Source organism: Mesoplodon bidens (genome assembly GCF_964165515.1).
Source record: "Mesoplodon bidens genome assembly, chromosome: 14".
Lineage (NCBI taxonomy): Eukaryota > Metazoa > Chordata > Mammalia > Artiodactyla > Ziphiidae > Mesoplodon > Mesoplodon bidens.
Genome location: NC_138170.1, coordinates 74,118,840 through 74,144,597, shown reverse-complemented (window position 1 = coordinate 74,144,597; position 25,758 = coordinate 74,118,840). Strand labels below are relative to the sequence as shown.

Here is a 25,758-nt window from a genome sequence, read left to right as displayed (position 1 = left end):
TGACAAGTACCGTTTATTAGCTACATGAATGGGCCCAGCCATGGGTTGAGCGCCGTCCCATGGACCAGCAGAGATGAGCACAGTCACAGCCCCTTCTCCACCCGGGAGTCGTGTCCAGTCATACACTCCGGCCGAAAGTCTCTGTATGGAACACACCACACAAGTTCCCTTCGTTGGGCAGGGCGTCTCTCCGAATCACAGACGGTCCCCTCTCGGAGCGGCCAACAGAGCAGCTGGAACGCTGTCAAATTAAATAAGCAACCACAGGAGTTCCCAGGAGCCAGGGCTGGGGGTCTCTGGTCCCAGCAAAGGTTTCTGAGAGGCAGGCCTTGGCCCCAGGCCTCCATGGGGCACATGGCCTCGGATCAAACTGGACTGGGGCTGACACAGCTTCATCACCATTTAGGAGACTGTCCTTTGAACTTGGCGACACGGAAATTTACATCAGGCCTTGTATAACCTTGAATGAACCTACCAATCTCCAGAATAATTTCAGCAAGACAAAAAACAAAAAAACAAACAAACCAGAGGGACTCTGGCCCCAGAATCCCTCCCCACGAGAAAGATGAAGGCACAGAGCTTTTAGCCAAGTTTCCCAATATCGTTGGCGTTTAGCGAAAAGGCTGGTCACGGCCACAAGACCAGCACAGAAAGAAGCAAAGGCAGTAGAGTTCACATGGCTACTTTATATTAAAGTTTATTACCTTTGGAAAATCTACTGTACAGGGAAAAACCCATTGGATTAAGCAGAGTTTTGCCAAAAGCAAAAGACTACCAACTCTTTGGAACATTCCTGATTCCAGCCCAGAGTCGGGCCACAGGAGCTAATCAAAGTGAACCTGGTCCTTCGTGGGGCAGCTCAGTGGCAGGTAGGGCCAAGACCCCTCTCGTCACCTTCCAGGAGAAAGTGTGCCCCAGAGATGGCATCAAAGGAAGGGCTTGGTCCTCTCTCCTCGATCCCCAAGCCTGAGGCTCCAGGATTCAATTCTCACACAGGCTCCCCAGCATCCCAGCCACTTGGGCCATGGCCCTGGCCCCGAGTTCATGGACACAGGCATGACTGCTCAAAGAGGTGACTACCCACGGCAGCCGGGATGGGCCAGCCCACCAACAGGGCCACCCAACAGACATTCCATACCCTGTTGCACACGTGAGCGACAAACTCAAGAGACAACACAGAACTAAGCCTATATGTTGGTTTCTGGATTTGGTTCTCCTAGTCCCAAAAAAAAAAAAAAAAACAAAAGTCTTCTTAACCCTGACGCTGTCTCCTGACCATAGATTAGGGAAGCAGGATGGGGGTAACCAAATCAATTTACTTAACTTACCTCTGAAGTAACAAAGTCTACTGGGCTATAAACAAAGAAACTAGAGGAAACATGTGCAAAAACGAATTGACACCTAGCTTAGACCTCTCCACAAAACAAAGTGAATTCCGACAGAGCCCTGACCTCCGGTCCCCACCACTCAGCGGGACACACCCCCAGCCAGGCCCGCTGGTCTCTACCAGTAAGTGCTACAGATGTGTCAGCCCTCAGCCACAGCATCTTCCAGCCATCCGGGTCCCGAGCAGCGGGGTCCCCTTCTCTCCAGAGTTGGGCCTGGGGACGGGCTGCTCCGGTTTGGAGAAACTGAGTCAGCGTGGTGGGCTGCCAGGTGCCGGCTGTGATGGAAAGGTCGGTCATATGCGAGAAAGCCCTTGTGCCCAAGTCTCCAGGCAGAAGTCAGAGAAGCGGAGACGAGCCCTCTCCCTGGCATGCCCAGGACTCGGCGGGGAGGGAGCCGCCGGCGAGGCTGGGTGAGCCAGGAAGGAGGCGTGGTGGAGGAGCGCAGGGTCTGCAGTTCTTCACAGAAAAGGCAAGTGGGGGCCTAGCGAGTGGCAGGGGGAGGGGAGGGGCACCCCCCCATCAGGCGTAGAACTCCTCCTGTTTGCTGGGCTTCTGGTAGGCCCCGCCGTTGGCTTGTTTCGGCTCCTCCAAGGAGTAGCTCCCCTCGTCTTTCTTCTTCATCCGGTACAGCATGAAACCCACCAGGCACACAGCAAAGATGAGTCCCACGAGGCCTCCGGCAATGACCCCTGGGCGGGCGGGAAGGACAGAGGCCAGGTGAGCTCAGCCGCGCCTTGGGCTGAAGACAGCCCCCCGCCCCCAGAGCAGCAGTCTGTCCCCCATCCTACGCATCGGAGAGAAAACTCACCTCCCAGCACCTCCTTCCTGTCCAGGAAGCCCTGCGAGGCCCCCGTGTCCCCGGGATCCCCTGGGGGCCCATTCCGCTGGTCAGGTTCCACCGTGGCCCCGGCTGAGGTCTCCACGGACACGTCAAAGGTGAAGTCCTAGGGGAGGGCAGGTGTGGGGTCAGGTTAGGGCGACCACAGCGAAGGCTGCGTCCAGGTCTGCTCCCAGCTTCCCTGGCCACCTCTGCCATCGGCTCAGACACACCCCAACCCAGGCCCCTCTCGCCACATCGCACTGGGCCCTGCTGGACTGTGGCCAAGGTACCCCATCAAGTGATAGAAAGCCCACGTTTTTATGTGAAAATAAATAGGCTCATTTTAGTGTAAAGTGTAACGTGACCACGATGCTAGAAGACGAAAAGTAAGACCTGGTAGAACTTTCACACTCGCCGCAGAGGCGTGCGTTTTAGGACGCCCTCTCTTCGGGGATCCTGAAGGGCTCTTTTGCACTGGTCTCCTACTTAGTCTATCCCGCCCTGGGCTCAGCCCTGGGGGCGGGGCGGAGGATGGGACCTCGGGACCCTGCCTTCACTGTGGGGATTACGACGTGTTCACAGGGCGTAGGGGGTTGGCTGTGCCGGGTGTCCAGGCCAGTGCCCCCCACCCAATGCACTGTGCCCCACCAGGCACTAAGGGCCACCCTACCCACTGGCCACCCGGCGTCCCAGGAAATGCAGAGGACGACAGCAGGCCGACACCCACCTGCTCGCCAGAGCCCTCTCCTTCTGGGAGCTGGGTGGGGGCTTCATCCTCAGCAGCCTTCTCGGTGGCAGCAGAACCTCCATCCTCCACGCTGGGAGCCTGAGGCTCGAGCTGACCGTGACCTGTGGGAGCGGAGGTCTCATGGTGGTCAGGCTGCATGTCCCTGTGGGGATGGGAGGTAGCCGGCCCCTGGGCCGTGGTGGCTCTGGCTGTTGACGCCCGCTGGGTGGTTGGGTGCAGCGTGGTCCCACTGGGTGGGTGGGTGGCCTCCTTCTCCTGGGCGGTGAGGCTAGGTTCCAGCTCTGCTAGGAGCACCAGCCCTCCCTCCTCAGGCTGCTCTGCAGTCGGCAGGATGGAGGTGGAGGTGACGGTGGTATCCGGGCGGCTGGGCTTTGGAGCCGTGGGCGTGGCCGTCAGGAGCCCCTTGTCCTTCCAGGTGGAGGGGGTCTGCTGTGACAAGGTGATATCTGGCAGAGCGCCTGCAGGGCCAGAAGCACAGCGTGTGGGGTGAGGGAGGCCCCTGAACATCAAGACCCGCCAAGCTCAGGCCATGAGGAAGGCCTGGCCGAGGACCCGAGGCTTTGACTTCCAGGCCAGCACAGCAAACCCTTCCTCCCGTGAGAAGCTGTGTTTCCTGGGGCAGAGCTAGCTAAGGCGAAACTCAACTTTGGAAAATGAACCAGCAAAGCTGCCCTTTTCTGCTGCACGTGCCTGGGGACAGCTTGGTCTCTGGAGCCATCTGGGAAGGGATATTTCCTGCGGCCGCTGAAGCCCGCTCCCTGGGTGGGGGCATCCTTAGGGGCCTGAACGCCATATCCCCGTACACACACCTCTCTGGTCCCCTCCCTGATCCACCTGCCCTCTCCCCAGCCTCCCAAGTACAGAGGTCTGTGTCTTACGTCCTAGCTCCTGGGCCCCTGCCTAGGTCACTTTCCCCAGGGATGACCGTAGCCCTCCCTCTTCTGAGGTCTAGTTCAAGAGCACCTCCTCAGAGAGCCTCCCTGACCACCTCTAGGCTCAAGGATTTCATTCCCCCAGGGAAAGGGGAAATAGGAAAGATAAAGGAACATTTATACTCCAGTAGGCTCTGCGCAGCCTAATAGCTCCCAGCAGCCTTATGAAGTCAAGATGTTATTCCCATTGTACAGATGAGGAAATACAGGCTCAAAGAAGTCAAATCACCTTCCAAAGATTGCCCAGTGAGTTAAAAATAAGAACATGAGCCCAAGTCTGTCTGCAGCAGGCAGCCCCCAGGACCTCATGGAATCCACATCCTTCCCACCTCAACCCACACATGTTTTCTCCTTGCAGCACGGTCCCCATTCTCTTCCCTAGCATCACCCTTCTGGCCCAGCTAGGAGGGCTGTCTGACCACCATCCCCAGCCCACGGCCTGCTGCCGTGTTGGGGTGGAGCCCTCATGCCCACTTACCTGCGCCCGAGCCAGAGAAGTTGTCAGAGTCATCTCCAGAGCCATCCTGATCTTCGGGGGGCACATTTATAGCCACAGTTTGCTGGAAAATAATCAGAAAAGGATATGAGTGGAGGTTTGGCTGGGGCCCTGCTATTCTGGGGTCCCTATCCTAGGTAGTTGGGTAAATCATGCACCCCCCTGCTCCCAAAACACACACACCACTACACACAGCACAGGAAGGAAGCCCTCGTGTGTGGCTCTGGAACCCTCGGTTCCCCGCCAACACACACACACCTCCTAGAAGCTCAGTCTGCTCAGGGCGTCCCAGGCCTCTCAGAGGAGCAGACAGACAACACCATTGGTGGGAACAGAGACTGTGGCCCCCCTGGGACCAAAGCCCACCCTACACTGAGAATCAGGTCTCGGGGGCCACTGACCAGGGAGCTTCAGGGTCCAAGAGTGGGGCTTTCAAGGACCCCCCGGAACAACATCACAACCACCTGGCTCCAGGGAGGCCGCCTCCAGGCATGCTGAGCACCAGGGTGCGGACACCGAGGGCCCCATGGCAGGGAGGGGCAGGGATGAGCGCAGGGTGAGTTGTCTGTGCCGAGGCGGGCCTGGCCACAGTGCTCCTTCCCACATTCAGCCTGTTTTCTCATCCACTGGAAAAACTGGGTCCAGACCCACTTGGGGAAGGAAGGACAGGCCATCCATCAGCCTGGGGATAGATGAGGCTGATCTAGAAGGGACCCTGCACTAAGGAGGCAAATGGTCTGTGAGCCTGGGATGGGCCCTGTGTGCCAGGAGCTGCCCCAGGAATGCTGCCTGCCTGGCCGAGCCTAAGAGGCTGTAGGTGCCGGAGTGCAAACATATACCCAGGCCCTGAAGCAGGGGCTGTGCCAGCAGGGCCAGGGAGTGGAACCAGGCGGAGGCAGGACACACCACACACAGCCGAGCTGGCCTGCGCGGAAACCCGGCGGCCGGGGGAACCACCCCCACCCCTGACACTGGCTCCAGGACAGCAGATGGGGAAGGGAGGACCCAGCAGCCAGGTGGCAGGAAGAGTAGCCGTAAGTATCCTGTTCAGCAACAAGACTTTGACCCAAATGACCCTGTGCTGCAGTCCCAATGTCAAGGGCCAGAACAAAGAACGAATGAAGAAGCAGAACAGCCTAGTTCAGAGTACATGGGCTCTGCAAGCCCCCCTGACCTCTTCCACTTCCTAGCTGAATGGCCCTGAGGACATCATGAAACCTCCTACGACCTCAGTCTTCCCATCTGTAAAATGGGGACGGCAGTAATATCTACATCCCAGGACTGTTGCAGAAGTTTAATGAGGTTATTATGCATGAAGAGAACCTAACAGAGCCTGGTTCACAGTAAGGGTCCCACCAACAGTGGTGGCTGCTCTAAGTTGGGGAAGCAAGAGCCACTCAGCCTGGGGAACAGGATTCTGGGGCCTTTCTAGGAAGAGGGGGGGTGGAGATTGGTAGGGTTTCAGGAGAAGAGGGGCAGAAGGGAGCCAGTTCACGGGCAGCTCTGTGCAGACTCGTCACAGGGCAGGCCCTGCCCAAGGCTGGGCTCCAGGGAATGGGCCTCCTCAGCCCAAGAGGCCTCGCCAGGTCCTGGCCACGGGCCACAGGGCCTCCCTCTTGAGTGGCGCAGGGCAGGGAGGGAGAGGCAAGACCTTTGGCCTCCTGAGGCAGAGTTGGATCAGGGGGAGGCTCCATCCCAGGGCCCAGGTCAGGGGGAAGCTTCAGAAACGTGTAGAAACCGTGAGGCTCGAAATACCACTGAGCTTCCTTTGAAAGTACAAAACCCACACTGTACCTCCTCCCCTCTCCACCAGCCCCCCGCCCCCCAAGAGAAACGTTTTGGCTGCAGCAGGGCCTGTATGAGCTGCCACGGCCCATCCACAATGCACAGTCACAGTCCCTGGCCTCCACCTGCACCTCAGGCCACATCCTGTCTGTACTGTCCCCAGGTGGCACTTCAAACACCTGTCCTGCCTCCACGGCGCTTCGGTCGAAGCTGACCCTCGCCTCCCCAAAGCTCACCCCCTCCAGTAACAAAGAACACTGTCCCCCGGGCAGGCGCAGAGTGGGTACCCACACCCTAACATACCCGCGCCCCAGGCCCACGGCAGATGCTCCCAATAGGGCAGCTTGAGGGGGACAAGCATTCGGGGGACACGCCCCACCCACACGCACCAAGACCCCCTTTCACTTCGCCCAATACCCTTGCAGCTCTGAAGGAGACCCTAGGCGGCAGTGCTCCAATTCCCAGCCTTGGGCAGAAAGCTGGACCTGGAGCAGGGGGCCAGGGCCGCAGCCATACCAGCCTCGGCCGTACACTGTGAAGCAGAAGCCAGGGTCCCCGGGCCCAGGCCCTGTTTCACAGATGGGGGCACTGAGGCCTGCAGAGAACACAATGCACCAGGACCCCGTCCACCTTGGAGGCACCGTCCAAGATGCAGGCAAAACCGGGGAGGCCCGGCCTCTCACCTACACAGAGAGGCCCCAACAGGTTAGCAGTTTCCCAGGAGAAGGGCTTCTCTCAGGACTAGGTAAGACTTTGGATATGCCCAGTCCCTAAAACAATTTGTCCCCTCATCTTATCGTGATCTTGTTTATACAACAAGCTCTTAAGCAAACACTTTCTCCCCTGAAACCAGCTCCCAGGCCTCAGGGCAGCCTCTCCCCTTTGGGGCTGGGTCTCCACCAAGGGGATAGGCTGTAGTGATCTCCCAGACCTCCAGCTTGAACCTCCAGTGACAGCCTCAGCTCTCTGGGGAGGAAATTAGCAGAAACTGCTGAGGCTGAACTTGGATCACCAGGTGCCAGCTGACTCTGGAGTTTGGGGTGAGACTTCCGGTTTCACCAGCAGGCCTGCTGTGCTAAGAGCCTGTGGTCAGCTGCCTCCAAGGCCCCATATGGGGCTCTCCTCGGCACGGCCTCTGACACTGTTCTGAGACCACATTGGCCACAACTCGGGGATGCCAGGGGTGGGTTGGCCCAGTTTGGAACACACTTCAAACAGCCTGGGAAGACAAAGGCGAGCCAGCTGTACCTTTAATGGGGCCCTTTAACCTCTGTAAGGCCCAGGAAAATCAGTTTTTTGTACAACAAATCAAAAGCCATATGAGGAGGTCTAGATGTCCACACCTTGGGTCTGCTCAGGGCAAAGGCGAATTTGGCCCTTCCCACACACAGCACAGACCCTGGAAGCCCAGGGCCTGAAAGGTCAAAGCCAAATTGTCCCAAATTGTTTTAGGGACTGGGCATATCCAAAGTCTTACCTAGTCCCGAGAGAAGCCCTTCTCCTGGGAAACTGCTAACCTGTTGGGGCCTCTCTGTGTAGGCGAGAGCCTGGGCCTCCCCGGTTTTGCTGGCATCTTTCGCTCAGGTTGGGGGGCAGACACGTGGAGGCTGGGGGACAAGGAACACGAGAGGAACGGCCAGCCCATCTCATCTCAGCCAAACTGGTCTCCGGGCCACACCTGGGGCAGCGTGAGGAGGACACTCCGAGAGAGGACCTGGGCTCAGGGGTCTGGCGGAGCAGGAAAGGGAGTGTGAGCGGAGGGAGGCCTTCTCTGACACTGGAAGCATTTTCCATCCCTTTCCTACCATTATCCTTTTATTTGAGGCAGGCAGGGCTGAGATCAGCATCTCCCAGAGATAAGGGTGAGGGTCTTGCCAAGGGTCACCGGGCAGTGAAGTATCTGCAGACTTGCAGGCAGTGTTTGCTCCCTTCACCTGCCATTTCTCTCCCTCCCCTGCCCCGAAGGACCACCTTCCCTGATGGTCCAGCTGTTTTAAGGGAAACTTGCCTAAATCTCCTCAATGCACCGCAGGCCCCAGGAGCCATGGGATGAGCATGTCATCCTCACCAAGTAAGAGTTCCTGGACTTCCCTGGTGGCGCAGTGGTTAAGAACCTGCCTGCCGATGCAGGGGACACGGGTTCGAGCCCTGGTCCGGGAAGATCCCATATGCCGTGGAGCAACTAAGCCCGTGCGCCACAACTACTGAGTCTGTGCTCTAGAGCCCGCGAGCCACAACTACCGAAGCCCGTGCGCCTAGAGCCCGTGCTCTACAACGAGAAGCCACCCACGCACCACAACGAAGGGTGGCCCCCACTCAGCACAACTCGAGAAAGGCCCACACACGGCAACGAAGACCCAATGAAGCCCAAAATAAATAAATAAAATAAATAAAATTTTTTAAAAGGCAAGCCATTAAAAAAAAAAAGTTCCTGACCCCTGCCAGCAGCTGAGACCAAGATGCCAGCCCAGCTTCAGAGGTGGAGACAGGAGGGCATGGACAAGCAGGGTCAGGGCTACCAGGGGGCTAAGGGTCTCCATCACCAGGTTGTCAGCCATTCCCAAGAGTATGTCGGTAGTCTGCGGGCAGAGGGCTGGCAGAGGAAGCTTCAAGAAGGCAGCCTCAAGCCCACTCCTGCCATCTCTCACCCCACACTGGCCATAGGAGGGCCACCTCCATCTGAGCAGACCTCTGCCCAGGCTGGCCCAGGGGGCCTGGGGCTGTGTTGCAGCATCCCTCCAAGACACCTTGGGCATGAGCATGAAAGTTCCTTGGGAGGGTCACAAGTCAGGACACCAAGTGGGCATCTCAGAGATGTTCAAGTGAGGGGCTTCTAACTCCAGGCTGACTGAAGAGGTTGCCTGTCTGACCCCTGACCCCAGCACCCCATCAACCCGCAGCCATCAGATCCAAAGACCTGTGGTTTCCAACCCACACCCTGAATCACTGATGTGTTACCAGCTGCTTGATCTAAGTGATGGATAAACACAAATCCTTTCAAAAGCATTACTGAAGGGACTTCCCTGGTGGCGAAGTGGTTAACAGTCCGCGCTTCCAATGCAGGGGGCCTGGGTTCGATCTCTGGTCAGGGAACTAGATCCCACATGCATGTTGCAACTAACAGTTCACATGCCACAACTAAGGAGACCACCTGACACAACTAAGAAGACCTGGCACAACGAAATAAATAAATTTTTTTAAAAAAAGCATTACTGAGGTCACATGCCGAAAGTACAATATCATGCAAGGTCCTTTGATAGTAAAGAGGGTCTTCAACTTCAAAACTCAGGGGACCATCATCCAGGGGTTTTGGGGAGAAGAGAGGGTAAGAAATGGTCTCGTCTTGGCCTTGGTGAGCTCCCAGGTATAGCCCCCACTCCAGGACGCTTCTGGAAGGGGGAGCTGCACAGAGGGCCACCCCACTGGGGACGCTAGGGCCGGCAGATGAAGCCTCCAGCCAGACCCCGGAGAGATTAGAACAACGTTCGGCCCTGAATCACAGCTTCGGCGACGCTGGGGCCTCACTGGTGTGGCGGCCTCTGCAGCAAAGTGGGAAAGGGAGGTTTAGGTATCTGTTGGTTGGAAGGCTTGGGTGTGGCGATAGAAGCCCTGGCTGCCGTGGTGGGAGCTCAGTCACTGAACCCACAAGGATAAAGAGCTGCCCCTTGTCACAGTGCCCAGGTCAAAGCCTTTCCCAAGCAGCCAGCCTTGGTGCCCGTGCTGGGGCTGAAGACAGCGGGTGGAGGGTAGGGGCCCAACTTGTTCCATGAGCCCAAAGGCAGGCGGGCCACACAATCACACCAGGATAAACACCCCTCGTTCCCATCCCACCAAAATCCCACCCAACAGCAGGCATCCTCGGGAGGCTGAAATGAGATTCATGGTTTTTTGAAATCTTTTTTATCCGCCTCGGTTTCCTGGCCAGATCTACGGATCTAAGGGAAAAGAGCTGATTCCCCCAACCCCACACAACTCTTGGGGGCTGAGGTGTCTGGGCTACAGGACCTCAGCCTTTGCCCCTGACCTGTGTATCAAGATGCCAAACTGGCCAGGGTGACATTCACACCATCACCTGCCTCCAGGCCAGGGGCACGCTTCTTTGGGGTCCCTAAGCATCACCAGGAGACTGCTGTAGATGAAGTCTTCCAAGCTCCATCCCTGAGGCTGATTCAGTGGATTTGGGGCAAAGGCCTTGGACACTGCACGTTGCAAGCTCCAGCTCCTGTAGGTGGCCTGCAGACTGCACGTGAAGAACGACAGTCTGGACAGGGGAACGCCTCACCCAGAGTGGCCTGGGGGCTGGGGGAGGCAAGACCCCCTCCCCAGCCCCACTCAGGTCCAGTGTTCAAAGAAGAGGTACCAAGTAGCCCCGAAAACAAGTCCTAGGGACAAAGTGATCCGAGAAAGTTCTAGAACATTCTCTCTACATTTCTGATACATCCATTCTCTATAGTCAGTACACTGTGGTGCCTGCCCAGTCTGAGGAAGAGGCCTCGCCGCAGAGCTGGGAGAACCCCTCAATTCCCAGTAGTTCTAGAAACAGGAAACAAAGAAAAGCAACACTCGACTGTCCTGAAGCTGAGCTGAGCCTCCATCCTGCCTGCCCGGGACTGAGCAGGACCTCCTCGATTCTCCGGGCAACTCTCAGCCCGTCAGCTGGCCTGATGCAGTGACCAGGCTGAAACCAACAGGAGCCGCGCAGAGCCACTGATGCCCTCTCTGGGGTGGGGGTGAGGCCAAGGAGCAGAGAGGGGATGGGGAGCTGCAGAGCCTCGGTGCCGTCGGCCCGGGGTACCTGCCTGCCTAGGGGTGGCGGGGGAAGAGAATGTTACAAATACCCAGCCCCCTCCCGTGGCCCACCAAACGCCCTGGTGCCCGGCAGCAGTGGGGTTTGTGACTCTTGCTTTCCCTCATCGGGGGGATCATTTGTACTCCCTCCCTCAGGCCTTGCTAACATGGCCTAAGCACGGACCTGAGGGGCCAAGCGGGCCAAAGCATCTTGGATCAAGGGTCTCCGGGAGGAGGGTGGGAGGGAAGGAGACGCAAGAGGGAAGGGATGTGGGAACAGATGTATATGTATGACTGATTCACTTTGTTATAAAGCAGAAACTAATAATTAAAAAAAAAAAAAAAGGGTCTCCAGGAAAGAACCAGAGCTAAGGATGCCGGGGAAAGAGAGCCCTGACCAGGGGTAGCCACCCCAGGCGGAGGTCCTGCTCTACTGTTCCCTTGCTGGGGGACCTGGTTCCCGCCTGGACAATACAAGGGGCTTGGCTGAAGAGCCCTAAACCCTCTCAGGGTTCTGAAAGGCTAGGCTGGGCCCTGCGGCCCCAATTCCTTACCAGTGAGGCCAGAGTGGCGTGGTGGGGGGTGATACACCGGCCACGGACGGCCATGGCGGGGTGGGAGGGAGGGCAGGACCGCAGCCCAGGGCCCAGGAAGACGCTGGGCTCCCCCCGGCCCAGGAGGTCACGGTGGTGACGGAGAAATCACCTCCTCTCTGAATGCTGCTTTCCTCACTTGGGAGCTGCCAGGGAGGCCTGCAGAGGCCACCGAGGAGGCCCGGATCTCCCGGCTTTGGCCTCAAGACCCTGAAATCTTCCCCCCACCCAGCTCTACTTCCAGGAGGGAGGGGCCCCACCAGTGCCTCGGGGCAGCATCAGCATTTCCTGGCCTGACAGGCATGGTGATTTATCAGCTCACCAAGAACTAAGTCAGGCTGGGACCTGCAGAGGGGTGATGGGTACAGCTCAAGGCGGGAGGGGCCCGGGAGCAGACAGGCAGGGGAGAGGGGGCTTCTGCCCTCACCCTGAGAATGAGCATCGGTGAGGGCACCCGCAGGGCCCCCTGAGGAGGAAGACCTTTCAGGGGACCTCCTGGGCATGCACCTTTCCCCCCCATACACACACACCACCTCACCTCAGCTGTTCCCACCCTGCCCCTAGGAGACAGATTTCACCGCTCTGGGGGATTCCAGGACAGGGCCGGGGTGCAGGGCGCCATCCACACTTGGCTTAAAGACCCTTTGCAGTAGCATTTCCCAGGGCACTGCACGTCAGGGCTTTCACAAGGGAAACCCAAGGTCAAGGTCATAGAGCCTTTCTTCCTTGGAGTACCCCAGGGGTCAGGCTTGTGTTGAAGGAGGGGGGATCCTGGCAGCCAGCTCCAGCCCCGATGCCCAAGCCAGGTCAGAGCTGCCCCCAGCACCCCCGTACCCACCCCTCCGGAGAGCTGGCGCCTGCCTCACTGCCCGCGTGCTGAGGCTCGTCTTAGAACAGGCCCAGCTGAGGGCTGGGTGTGAGGCCAGGAGCTGGAAGACCAGTTCCTCTGCTTTTCCCCACCTGCCAGAACCTGGGCCAGGCAGGGTAGGATGCCACTTGGGCGTTCAGCAAGGCCGCCTGGCCCGGCCCAGCCAGCCTCTGTGCCCAGCACTGTCCTGGGAGCCAGACAAGTGCTGGCCAGGTTAGAGTGACTAGACCTGGTACTGGAAAACCTGGGCTCTATTTCCAACTTACTGGATGACCTTGAAGAGACCTTGCCTCAGGCTGCCTTTCTGCACGACAGGGGCTTGGCCAAGAGGTTGCAATGGGGGTCCAAGTCCCAAGTCTGTGGGTGGCGACTCAAGGCCCGCCCTGGAGGGGCAGCCAACCACCAACATGGCACTCAGCAGGGGGAGGACCCGCAATGGCAAGTGGGGGGAGGGGTACTTGATCACAGTGACTCGGGGTCACCGCTCTCTGCTTCCCAAGGGCATGATGGCCTAGGCAGGATGCTGGAGATGTCCCACATCAGTAACTCTGGAGATGGCAACTGTCAACCCACGGGGACAGAACGAGCAGCCAAAGCCCCCCGAGCCTCTCCCCCCCTCCCCCAGCCCTGGCTGTCCCAACGAGACAGCTAAGGCCAGAAGCTCATGGCAGGACCCCCCAGTCGGACCCCATGAGGGCCCCTGGAGCTGCTCTCTAGCTGATTAATCCCCAAACTCCGCCTGGCTTGGGGGCCTGACACCCAAGGGGGCATATGGGCTTCTAGAGACATCCTCCCCCTGATCTGGCTAAATAAAGTGTCTTCAAGTTTCAAGGAGGCAGAAACTTGCAGCTTTTGACACACCTGCAGCCGCTGGTCAGGGCGCCAGCTGTGTGTATGTGGTGGTGGGGGGGAGAACTTTATCCTCCAAATCTCCCCAGCAGTGTCCGTGCAGTTAGAGTATCCCTTTTAAGATGAAAATGCCTCTGGGAGGGCTAAGGGGAGCTAGTCACTCACACTAGAGCAGAAACTAGCTCTATGGGGGAAGGGTAGTTTTGGAACTGGGGCACTGGGGATGGGTAGGGGCTTTGGAAGATGGGAAAGGATTGCAAAAAGGAGGCTGAAAGATGCCAAGAGCAAGTTTTTTAACCTGTGTCAGAATGTGGCTGCCAGCCAACCCCATACCCAAGAACGAACGACGAAATTCCCTTTGCTCCTGCTTAAGCCACAGGTGTACACGGCTTCTCCTCCCACGTCCAGAAGAATAATAGGCTAGTCTGGGAACCTGCCTCTGGGATAAAGTACGATTCAGACCAAGTAGGCACTGAGGCTGCTGGAGCCCAAAGAAAAAGGTCAGAGTGTCCTTGAAGGGGTCCAGTGGCCGAGCAGAGCTGGTACTTTCCGGCCTGAGTGATGGGAGGCAGGATTTCCTGTGAAGGCCAGATCTCAATAGGCTGGGCCTGTTCCCCAGATTACTGGTGGGACCCCCGCCAATAAGAAGCAAAGCAGCCTGGGCCCCTTCACTGTCAGGCTGCCCTCCTCTAGTGGCTTCCTGGAGGCTAGAAGGTTCGCATAGCTTCAAATGCCCGGCACTGAGTTCCCAGGCCCTGGCAGCCTCTGCACACAGTAGGTGCTAAGGCAGTTAAAAGGAGGACTGTGGATGCAGCCCCAGTCTTATGAACTCAGAGAAACCCCAGAAAGGGGAGGAAGCCCTAACACCTGCCCAGGACTCAGGACAGTCATGGGGCGGAAGGAAGAACCCAAGGATCTGACCTGGGCTTGGGGGTGGGGGTGGGGGGTCACCTGAAAAATAGAAATATCGGAATTAGGTCTTGGGGGGAAAAACAGTAATCACGGCTAGTATGTCTTGAGTACTACGTGCTAGGCACTAATCTAGGCACTTTACCTGAATGAATTCATTTACACCTCATGATAACCTTAGATTCTAGTACCAAACCCATCTTACAGATGAGAAAATTGAGGCAAAGGAGACGAGTCATCTGTCCCAGGGCACACAGCCACTGAAGTGCTTAGAGAGGGGGTCTGGGGCCAGGAAGTCTTGCTCCAGGCGTGCAGTCAGCCACCCCATCACACGGAGGACTGCGGGCTCTCTGACCCTCAGGGAGAAAACAGCCATCATTTCCACTGGAGGCAGCACAGGAGAAAGTGCAGAAGGAAGGAGGACCCAGGGGTGGGGCCCTCCCCCTCCCCCCTGCAGCCTAGCCCCGCTCCCACTCCAGGGCACCCCTCAGTCTGCAGTTCTGGGCACAGGCCATGGGTCCCCCACAGCCAGGGGGGTCTGCTCAGCTGGCCTGAGACCCCCACCAGGTACCCAGGCATCTGGCTTCACCGGGCCTCTTCCCACTGCTTACCAACCTAGCCCACACCTCCTCGGGGCAGGAGCCGGCCCCTGGCAAAGGCTCAGGCAGAGGCGAGCAAAGTCTGGCCTGACAGGGAAGGCTCATATTTCTGAGAAGGGGCAAAAGCCGTGTTTGTAGGTCCTGCTACATCAGCACCCTGGGGTAAGACCAGCTGGCCATTTACACTGAGTGCCGACTACACAGGTCAGGTCGGACTGTGCCCCTCCCCCCAGTCACAGCCACAGGGGGCTCTCCCCAGGGGACTCCCTAAGCAGCGTCAGCCCCAAAGCTCCCCCAGACTTGCTCCTCTGAGCCCAGACAAGGAAGAGGCTCCCAATCACACCACACAGGTTATTTCACAGGATCTTTTCAAAAGCCCTCCGAAGCAGGACTTAAAAAATCCCATTTTACGTGTAAAGAAACTGAAGCTTCGAGGCAGGTGACGAAACCTGCCCAGGATGCTCCGGGGAGGAAGCGGTGGAGCCTGGTAATGATGTGGGCTGGCCAGACTCCACGTCCTGTGCTCTTCCGGCCTCTGCACAGCACCTCTCTCTGCGCCAGCCCCAGGTGGGACTAACCAAGGCAGACTGACCAGCCAGTTCTGGGTCCCACCTCGCCTGCCCAGGCCCAAGGTTTCAGGACCCCAGACGGGGCCCCAAATCCACTCCACAGGCAGGCAGACTCAGACATTCAGGCTCAGGCTGCCGCCACTACCCTGGGAGGAGAGCTGGACCAGGGCGTCCACTGAACGCCCAGCCCCTAGATGAGGCTCTGGAAGGATGATCTTGTTCCACAGAGGGGTGGAAGGGAGAGGGGGTCAGGCTGGGGGCTTTCTGCTATTCACACAATTCCCAGAACCCAGGCGGCCTCAGCCACTCCTTCAGAGTTACCATGAAGACCTCAGGCCCGACTTCCTGGCCTGAGCCCTCCCGGGACTTCACAACAACCAGGCCTGCCCCAGGGAAACTCTGCACCTATGCTCACCCTCCGACCCCTGTCCCCTGCTCCCCAGTGCCTGTGGGGGGCAGGGAGGAGAGGCAGGGGCAGCACCTGAGGATCTCAGCTCAGCCCCAGCGGGCCCGTTCTCCCAGCCTGGCAGGCCCTGGCCAGCCTGGAGGTCGTGCTGCCCAGGCCCTCCCCCCATGGCATCCTGGAGGAGTGTGGTCACCAGCGACAGCAGTATGGCCCCCAGCGGTTTTCTCCGGGAGAAGCTGGAGTGACCGCAGCCTTTACTATAGTCTCAGAGGTTCCTGAAACACCCTGCGAGCCCAAACCTGACCACATGTCCATCCGGGACACTCCCCAGAGATGGGACTCCAAGGCCCCAGGCAGTGTTGTGGGCAGCAGGGGTGTTGAGAAGCTACTGGAAAGAAGAGCCAATGCACTCTGTGCCCCTGCCACGGGACTGACACAGTCAAGTCCCCAAACAGGTCAGACGCGGCCAGGGCATCAGCCGTGACATGGGAACAGCAGTGCGGGTCCTCAGGTCCTCCTGAGGCCTCCCGGGGCCCAGCACGTGCTAGGAGCTGGGGTGGACAAGCCACCTCGGCCCTCCAGAAGATCCCCCCCACCTCCCCACGTCCCACCCACCCTGGGCCAGGCCCCAGAACCCCGTCTCCTAAGCCTGCTGGAGGCAGAAGGCACCCAACAAGGGCCAGCGTGGCCACAGGAAGCATCAGGTAGCCCAAGCGGGAAAGGTTGTGAATTCAACGTCCCGTGGTGGGACAAGTCTCTCTCTGCACTGCTCCGGAGACAAGGGAGCCCAAGAGGGGTCCCAGAGCAGGACTGGCAGTCTCCGCCACTCCCGCTGCCTCCATCGGGGGGCCCCCTGTCATAACACAGAAAATGCCCTGCCTTATGGCCTGAGCTCCTGATGTGAGGGGCTCTGGGATGAACCCTTTCTCAGGCTGAAAGACCTTTGGTTGTCACTGCCCCCTGGCCTGTCTGCACAGACCGACCCTGCCGTCTGGTCTGGTCCCAGTAATGGCCACCCTCTCTTACACGCAGCCCCGGGCCAGGCGTGGACCCTTCCCCACCTGCTCAGGGCTGTGCGCACGGCAGGCAGCCAGGCTCTGGGCTTTAGATCTGGTCAAGCCAGGTAGGCTTCCCAACACCCCACGCTTGCGGCAGAACTCTCCTGAGGCAGCAGGAGCAGAGGCAGGCCCCACCCAGACGCCACCAGCCCTGTGACACAGCCACAAGACGTCACCAACATCCAAATGCGTGACCTCACCTCCGCCTCTCAGCTGCACTCCCATTTCACACGTGGACTCACTGAGCCCAAGACAGGCCCGTGCCCAGAGTCACTCAGCGGTAAAAGGGGTGGGGCTGGAAGCCAGGCCCCCGAGCCCTAGTCTTGCCTCACACACGGTGGGCTCAGGGACAAGCTGGTTGGATGAGTCTCAGGGGAGGATCTGTGGGCCTGGCGCCATGATTCAGCCGATGAGTGGAGCGATAACCACGCCTGCCCACCCCACTGCCACAACCTGCCCGCCGCGGCTTCCGTTCCTGCGGATGAGCGGACCTGGGGCGGGTGGCCAGGAGGCCTGGGTGTGTGCAGAGAACATCACCCGGCCCTCACCCCCAGCCTGACCTTGCCCAGGGGCCTCCATCCACCTCTGGTTCCCACACTGAGCCCTAAGTCCACCTCTTCCAAGAGCAGCCTGCCGTGACTTCCACCCCACAGGTGAGCCCTCAGGCAGGCAGTGCCCCCTCGAGTCCCCAGAGGAATAATGTTGGGGGATTCTGAGCCCCCGCTAGGTCCCCCCAGTGCCACCTTCACCCTCCCCAGGACAAGGTCTCTTTGCAGCCACATGGCTGTTAGAGCTGAAGCAGGTAAGAGGGGCCCCCTGAGTGCACAGGGGAACTGAGATGCAGAGGGGCGCCGACCTGCCCAAGTCATACCATGGAGGATTAAACTGAGACTAGGCAGGACAGGGGTCCTGGCCACCCTTGTCTGTAGGAGTAACTTCCGCAGACTTTTCTAAAGCCTGGGATAGAGGAAGAGCTGCAGTTAAAAAGAGAGGGAGGGGGGCCTCCCTGGTGGCACAGTGGTTGAGAGTCTGCCTGCCGATGCAGGGGACACGGGTTCGTGCCCCGGTCCGGGAGGATCCCACATGCTGCGGAGCAGCTGGGCCCGTGAGCCATGGCCGCTGAGCCTGCGCGTCCGGAGCCTGTGCTCCACAACGGGAGAGGCCACAACAGTGAGAGGCCCACGTACCGCAAAAAAAAAAAAAAAGGGAGGGAGGGAGGAAGACAGCTTCCTGGTTTCTGAGGAGGAAGTGGCAGACAGGTGGTGACCAGGTTTCCCAAAATCTCAGACTGCAGCCTAACCTGTGGGGAAGCCCAGTGGGGAAATCGACGGGCCAAGCAAAGCCCAGCCATAGCTGCAACCCATGCAGCGTGCGCACGCACACACGGCCTCTCGTGGGGCTGCAACCCTCACGTGAGTCACTGGGCAGAGGAGTTTCTTCCCAGGGCTGAAGGCCAGAGGAAGAGCAGCCTCTCCATATAATTAGGCAGCACCACAGAGCCATAAACGTGGGAGAGAGCCCCTCGAGCCTACCCCCTCCTGACCCGACGGCCCCGAGCCCCACGACTGCCCAGTGCCTCCACAGCCTTGAGGCCCTGCCAGACCCCCTGGCTCCCCAAACCCACAACAGCGTGACAGGCAGCAGGACCCTTTCCAGAAAAAGCTTAGACCACCCTGGCCCGTGCCACCCCTCCTCTGCACTGCTCCCCCGCAGGGTACCAAGCCCCAGGGAGCTGACCAGGTGCCCCTGCCTTGGACCTGGAAATGCAGGGGACTTTCTAGTGCTGACTCCCCACCCAATGTCAGCATCTCAAGGACAGGCAGAGGTGGTAACACCACACAGACAAAGCTAGCCCTTCTGGGGGGCAGTGGAAGGGGCTCCGCACATCCACCTGGAGCTGGAAGTTGCACAGTTGCTGAAGTAACCCCTAGCGCAGGGTCGTGCCTCCGTGGGTGAGGGGATGCCCACACGCCTGCCCTCTCTCCGCACCGCCAGGGCGCTCATGGCCACTCAGAGGTTCCAGAACGCACGCCCAACCTCTGCCGGAACAGCTGAGAGGGAAATGACACCGCACTGAATCTGTTCCAGGGTGCAGGATTCTGGCGCCAAAAGCCCTCTTTCCACAGACTCCGTTAATCCCCTTCCCTCTCTCTAGACACACTTACGCAGGCCCTCAAGGGGCGGCTTTCAACCCAAGACTCCAAAATTCGTTGTTGAAAAGAAGGAGGAAATCAGGAAATCGTTTGTTCTGTAAAAATCCCAGGGTTCCAGCACTAGAAATCATTTAATGACAATTCCTCATGTGGCTGCTCTAGCAGCGGCGGCGGGACCTGGCATTGAAGGGGCCGGGAGGTGAGCCCAGCACAGGAGCCACGAGTCCTGGGTTCTGGTCGCCCCACAGGGGCCACGGTGCCCGGCTTCGAGGCTTAAAAAAAGATCTACTAATTCCACAAATGTCTCCCCAGTGTCCATGATGAAAGTCAGTGCAGGCTGGTTGTTGCCCTGGGGACAAGCACAAGGGCAAACCTTGCTGGTTTCAGCCAGTCTCCTATGTTAGGCTTGTGGGGGAGACTTGCCAGTTCTTCAATTTCTTCACGCCATACACATATGCACACACATATGTACAAATCCTGGTTCTCCCACGTCGGCCCTTTGTAGGGGCTCACCTCTGCAGGCCTCATCCACAAAATGGGGACAGTGACATACATGGTAAAGGTTTGGGGTAGATATGAAATAGGGATGCAGGAAAAGCATCGAGCACCCAATAGCAGGCACTCAATTAAAGGTGATCTTAATTCTATCGACAGCTAACTTTCCTCTGGCGCTTTCATTACCAAACACTTTCACACCTTCATTATGAAATGAATACGCAAATGCCAGAACGAGGACAAGAACAGGTATGATGCTCTCTTTACACAGGACATCAAGACTTGGCTGTGAAGTGACTCACCTGAGACTACGTGGTAAATTAGTGGCGGAGCAGAGACCCAATACCGGGGGTCTACCTCATCCAAAGCTGTTTCTGGCCAGCCAAACAGTACAGGTGCACTGCCACCCGAATAAAACACAGTGTGAAAAATAGAGACAGGGCCCAAGCTAAGAAAGAGGGCCCTTCGCAGTGGTTGAGAATCCGCCTGCCAATGCAGGGGACACGGGTTCGAGCCCTGGTCCGGGAAGATCCCACATGCCGCGGAGCAACTAAGCCCGTGTGCCACAACTACTGAGCCTGCGCTCTAAAGCCCAAGAGCCACAACTACTGAGCCCACATGCCACAACTACTGAAGCCTGCGTGCCTAGAGCCCGTGTTCCGCAACAAGACAAGCCACTGCAATGAGAAGCCCGCGCACCGCAACGAAGAGTAGCCCCCGCTCGCCGCAACTAGAGAAAGCCCGCGCGCAGCAATGAAGACCCAACGCAGCCAAAAATAAATTAATTAAATAAATAAATTTAAAAAAAAAAAGGAATGAGGGCCCTTGCCAACCAAGATTTAGACGGAGTTAGCCTTACTGGGTCCAGGCTACCCATGACTGGCAAGTCATTTACAACTTCAGCCAGGTGGAAGAACTTGGAATATGGGGTCATCATCAGGTGCTTACTCCAGAGATCACTGACATCTGTTCCCCCAGGGAGCCCATAAGCACCTCCCTTGACAGCTTCTTTGTTATTCTAGGTACTATCAGGACACCACAGAGGTCATTGCTCACAGGTGAGACCCTTACTCAGCGCTGAAAACTCTTGTCTTAGAAATAATTCTAACAAATCTGACTAGTTTCTTAGTACTGCTGGAGAAAAGTGCCAGTTAGAACTGAACTGAAAAGCCGCTTGCTATACTTAGGCCCACAAATGTCACTTTTGGCTGCTATCAGACAGGGATGGAAGAGGAAAAAGAGCAAACCAGAATTCCAAGTGCACCAACAGAAAGGCACCAGGCCCAGGGGCAAAGTGCTCTTCAGAGCTCAATAAACCCGGGAGACAAACGCCATAACCTAACATGGTGACAGCTATGAGGACCCTGGCATCCAGAGATTAAACTATGCTTAGTACTCTTTTGTTAATAAAGGAAGGGAAATAAATATTTCAGAGTCCCGCCCAAAGTAAGAATATTTTTGAGGGTAATAAGGATTCTTAGCTTCCTGAAAAAACCTGGACACCAAGGATACCTCATTCTCAAGTGACTTCAGAATCCAAAATTCTGCGGCAATAAAAAAGATTCCTCTATAAACTACTCCAAAATTCAAGCTTTTCATTAATTCTTTCCAGGCTCCTCTCCCTCCCTTTCTTATCCCTCTCCCCACGAATCTGGGTTAATGAGGTTTTATTGAAACCCACTATGAGCCACAGGTAGAGACTTAAACCAGCCCCACCCTCCCGGTGGAGCTCAAGCCAGGAGTGACATCACCTCCAGAAGGCTCTGAGCCCAGGCGGAGGAAGTTAATGCCTCCCCCAGCCCCACCCACTCCGCCAGGCCGTCGGGAAATGTCTCTACTAGCCCCCATAATTAAGGCAAAAAGGGATTTTCTGCCTTTCAAGAAAGAGAAGAGAGAAAGAGAGGAAACAGCAAATAACTTTCCAGAACAAGCAATTTTTCTTGCATGGCAGAAACAAAAGACCATGGGAATCTCACACACACACAACCACGCGGAAACCTTTTTAGACAAACCTGTTCTCGTCTCTTGGGAGTGGTTTTGAGCAACCTCCTGCCCTAGCAGCCTTCCCTTGTCCAAAGTAAGGCGCCCAGGATCATACCCTACCTCACTGATCCCCAGGGGATTCTGACCTGCTTCCCACTGGGGCCAAAGTGAACCCTGGGAGAAGCCAGATCTCTGCAACCAGTGGACACCTTCTCCTATTTCAGCAAATCCCACTGCCTTATTTCTTTTAGTAAGAGGGTAGAAGAGGGCTCTGGGAAGGTACTTTGTGCCCCCACTTTGAACCAAATATGGACAGCCACTATAAAAGGGAGAGGACAGGGCTGGGAAAGAGAAAACAAACTAAACTTAATAAACAAACAATCAAACAAACAAAAACCTAAGTTCTGAGCCGGTGTCTGACCTCAAAGCTTAGTGCTTTCAGGCTCAGCTCAAACACCCCCTCCAGGAAGCCCTCCCACCACTGCAGCTCTAATGAGCCTCCCTCCCTTCCTCGTTTCCCCCTTGAAACTCAACTGCCCTGCCTTTCCATAATGTATCACATTTTCTAGGGTAGAAAAAAAAATGCAGCATCTGCTCCTTCCCAGCACACAGAAAAAGTCCGGGAAACGTGGCCCACAGAGAATTTCTAATCCCATCTGCCTCCCCGTGTTAAAAGGCGCTCTGGGATCCCCGCTCAGGAATGCCAGCTTCACCTAAGGCAAGCAAAGGAACCACCACCAGCACTCCTGATTCTGGCTGCAAATAGGTGGAGTACTGCTGAGGCCCCATCTTGTGCCTGGAGAGAGGGGGGCAGCCAGGAAAGGCCAGGTGGGCCAGGGAGGTAAACCAAACACCTTCACCCTCTTCTCCAGAGTATTAACTGTTGGTTCAAGGTGCAGTCTGAATCTCACAGAAGCCATGCTCTTCAAGAGTGAAGGAGAAGCCAGATGCCAACTTCTTGGACCTAAAAGCCAGGCGTGCTATGGAGACCCAGCTCAGAAATCCTGTCCCTCCCCCTGGCTCCCCCAGATAGGGCACCCCACATGAACACTCCAACTCATCAGCAATTCAAGTGGCATTAGGGACCCTTTCCTGGACTCCAAACTGTTTCCAAGCATAAGAGTCACCTGGGAAGCAAGGAGGGCACTTCACAGATCAGCCTGAAAAGCACCTCACCTGAGCCAGACCCTGCAAAATACCGCAAGGCTCTCAATAACTGGGAGTTACTATTAATTATGGAGGGACCCGCTTTCAGAGGGTTGGCGTTGCTGAGGGACTTGTCCAGATAATACATTGTAAGTGGAGGACCGGAGTACCCACTCCCGGCAGCCGCTCCTTCCTCTCCCACGTGCCTCCTTTTGCCAGAGCTAGGGAAGTCGAGCCGTCCAGATGTGGTGGCCAGAGACGGCCACTTCCGGCACGGGAAGAGCCCCTCGGTCCGCACCTCCCCTCTCCATCCTGGGGGATGGCCGACCCGGCCCGCGGGGAGGACCCCGGGACTCTAGCAATGGGTGTGGGGACTGGGGTGGGGGGGTGGGTGGACATGACCACCGGCGGCCAGGGCTGACACCTGGCGGCAGCCCAGGTCCCAGCCCATATTAGGGACGGCGCTGCGGGGCGGTTCCCAGGAAAGGGTTACAGGGGCCGAGAACAAAGCGCCCCCTTTGGGGAAGGCGGGCCAGCGGACTGCGGCTGAGGCGGGAGATCACTTTCTGGGGACCCTCGGGATGCTCTTTGTCGGCCAGGTCCCTCTTCAGAGGGGACTCACCCCTCGCCAAAGGTGGATGCTGGAGTCCTACCCAAAGGCCGCCCCCCCAGCCTCGGGCTCCACATTTGTCCCCCTTTTCCTCCAGCTCCACTGGGCGGGCCAAGGGACCCGCCTTCCCTCGGCGCGGCTCCAGCACAAAGCCAGGCCGGGGGAGGGGAAGAGCCATTCGCGGGTCCACTCTTGGGGAAGCAGCCCGCGCGCCGCGGCTGTGCCCAGCGCCGGCTCGCGTCCCTCCCCGGGCAGCACAACTTCAGCAGCCCAGAAGTTGGGTTCTTGCGGGTCTCTAGCATTCCAGGGCCAACTTCCCGGAACCTCCCTCTACCAGCTCGGCCCGGCTCCTCTCGGGCAGCCAACGGACAGCCGAAGACCCCGCCTCCGCCCGCCCGCCCGCCCGCCCCAGTCCCCCTCGCAGCCCTGGCTGGGGCTCCTTAGCGAACACGCCCGCCTGCTCCCGCGCCGACACCGCTGCGCCCAAACTTGCCTCCGCCCGAGAGGCCAGGAGCCGGGGCTCGGCGAGTCTGGTTTGAATTAGGGTCCGCGGACGGGGCGTAGTTGCCGCGATCACCGCATCCTCCCGGGTCACAGGCGGGGGGGCCGGCGCCGCGGCGCCCGGGGTGACCGGGTAGGAGCCGGAGACCCCAGGCGCCGCCGCAGGCTGGCGGGCTCCTTCGCCTGTGGAACCGTTTTACCTAATTGAGCGCGGAGCCCCGGCGCAGGTTCCGCTCCGCTGGGCGCCGCGGGCCCCGGGTCCCCGCCCCGAACGGCGGAACTCGTGCGGCGCCCCCCGACGGCGGAGGTAATTGGGGCAGGAGCCCTGATTTCGGGGCTCCGGGTACCGGGGCCCGCCGGGCTAGCGCGGGAAGAAGGGAAGTCCCCGCTTCCCCTCCCCCTCCACGTGCAGCCGCCGACATCGGCGGCTCTGCCAACCCCGGCTTCCCGCCGCCTCACAGCCCGGCCCCGGGCCACACTTACCGGGAGGGCCGGCTGCAGGCGCAGCGCCAGCGCGCAGAGCCAGAGCCAGAGCGCCGGGCGCCTCATGCTGCCCGGACCGGCGGCTGGAGCGCGGCGAGCTGCGCGGGTCAGGGCTGCGCTGCGCTACCCGGACTGCACGGGGCTCCGGGTCGGCTCCGCGGGTTGCGCTGCGCGCAGCTCCTTCGAGCGATGTCCAGCCCGCGGCTGGCTGTCCTAGGCGAGGGCTGCGGGGTCCGCCGGCTGCAATCGGCTTTCTACGGCTGGATTCCTCCCCGCTCAGCTCGGCTCCCGCCTGCACCTCTCCCGCCGAGCTCCGCCTTATAATAAAGCCGCAGGCCCGTAGCCGTTGCAAAAACTAGCCCCCCACCCCCAGCTCTCCAGGTCCTGGGGCCAGCCCCAGTCCCCACCCCCTAGGACCCCGCCCCCTGAGTGGTCCGGCCCCTCAGGGTCGCCCCGCCCCCGGCCCGCGGTGCGTGGGCAGAGCCTCGCCTACCTCCGGAGCCACCTTCCCAGCTGGCCGAGGTTCCGGCGTTGCAGCTCAGCTGGGTGGTGGGGGCCGAGCGCACTCCTTTGCGCCCCGGCCCGGGGTATTGAGGCTCTGCCCGGGAGCGTGGCGGGAGGGGCGGCAGTTGGTTGTCGACTGTGGGCGACGGTCTGCAGCGCCCTCTGGGAGTGGACACCGAGCGCCCTCCAGGTGCGTGGGACCCCCAGATCCGGGCAGGAACACTTCGAGGCTGTGCGGGGCCCCGAGGTGATGGGGCCTTAAACGGATGGACCCTTCCCTGGCTGCGGATGGGGCTGTCAGCGCCCCCCCTCCGTCCCCCCAGCACAGGTTCCCACATGCGCTCGCCTTCTGCCAGTATTGGGAACGCGGGGCCTTACTTTAAACAGCTGGACACGCTCAGGAGGGGCTGTTAAAAAATAAAAAAATGTAAGAATCTCCGGTCACCTCCGCCTGCCGAGGCGGGGTGGGGAATTAAGAAAGGACTTTCCGGTGTCTCTGTAGAAAACAGTGCCCTCTCCCTTCATTCTCCGAGCTAAAAGGAAAAATAAACGGCTTTGTGTCCAGGTGGTCTCCGGCCTGCAGGTCTGAGAAGCACCACTGAGGTTTCTGCTCCTTCATGGTTCCCTGAGCGGCCCCAGACCTCAGTCTTCCCATCACCAATCTGGAACCTCGGTGCAAAAAGACTATGGAAGACCTGCGGGTGTAGTGCAAAAGGCCCCGAAAGAAAAGGGGGGGAGAATTCCCTGGCGGTCCAGTGGTTAAGACTCCATGCTTCCACTGCAGGGAAGGAAAAGGGGAAGAACCAGCGGAGCCCTGCCGGGAATCTGGTAGGCGGGAGAGAAGGTGCCAAACGACCTTGGACCTGGAGACCAAAGATGGCGTCTTCCCCAGCCGCCCTCCCCATGCAGAGGACAAGGCCCACCCGGTTGGCCGGAACTAGGAACCAAAAAGCCTCCTGAGGCGTCTTGGCCTCTTGGGCAGTCTCCCGTGTTTGTCTTTAAACGGATTAAACGTTCCTGGGTCCTGGGTTTTGCAAGTAGGGACAGTTGGCTGCGGGCCCCTGGATTCTTCTCC

General features: G+C 58.5%; 1 protein-coding gene across 1 annotated transcript; it reads right to left on the bottom strand.

Moving 5' to 3' along the window:
- On the bottom strand, positions 1-24,549 carry SDC1 (syndecan 1). Its single transcript, XM_081253669.1, has 5 exons — positions 24,180-24,549; positions 4,367-4,448; positions 2,936-3,414; positions 2,197-2,332; positions 1-2,077 (listed from the first exon to the last, which is right to left on the bottom strand). Exons 1-5 carry the CDS (start codon positions 24,243-24,245, stop codon positions 1,908-1,910), a joined length of 933 nt encoding a protein of 310 aa, XP_081109795.1. The 5' UTR covers positions 24,246-24,549; the 3' UTR covers positions 1-1,907.
- Between the last annotated feature and the right edge of the window lie 1,209 nt (positions 24,550-25,758).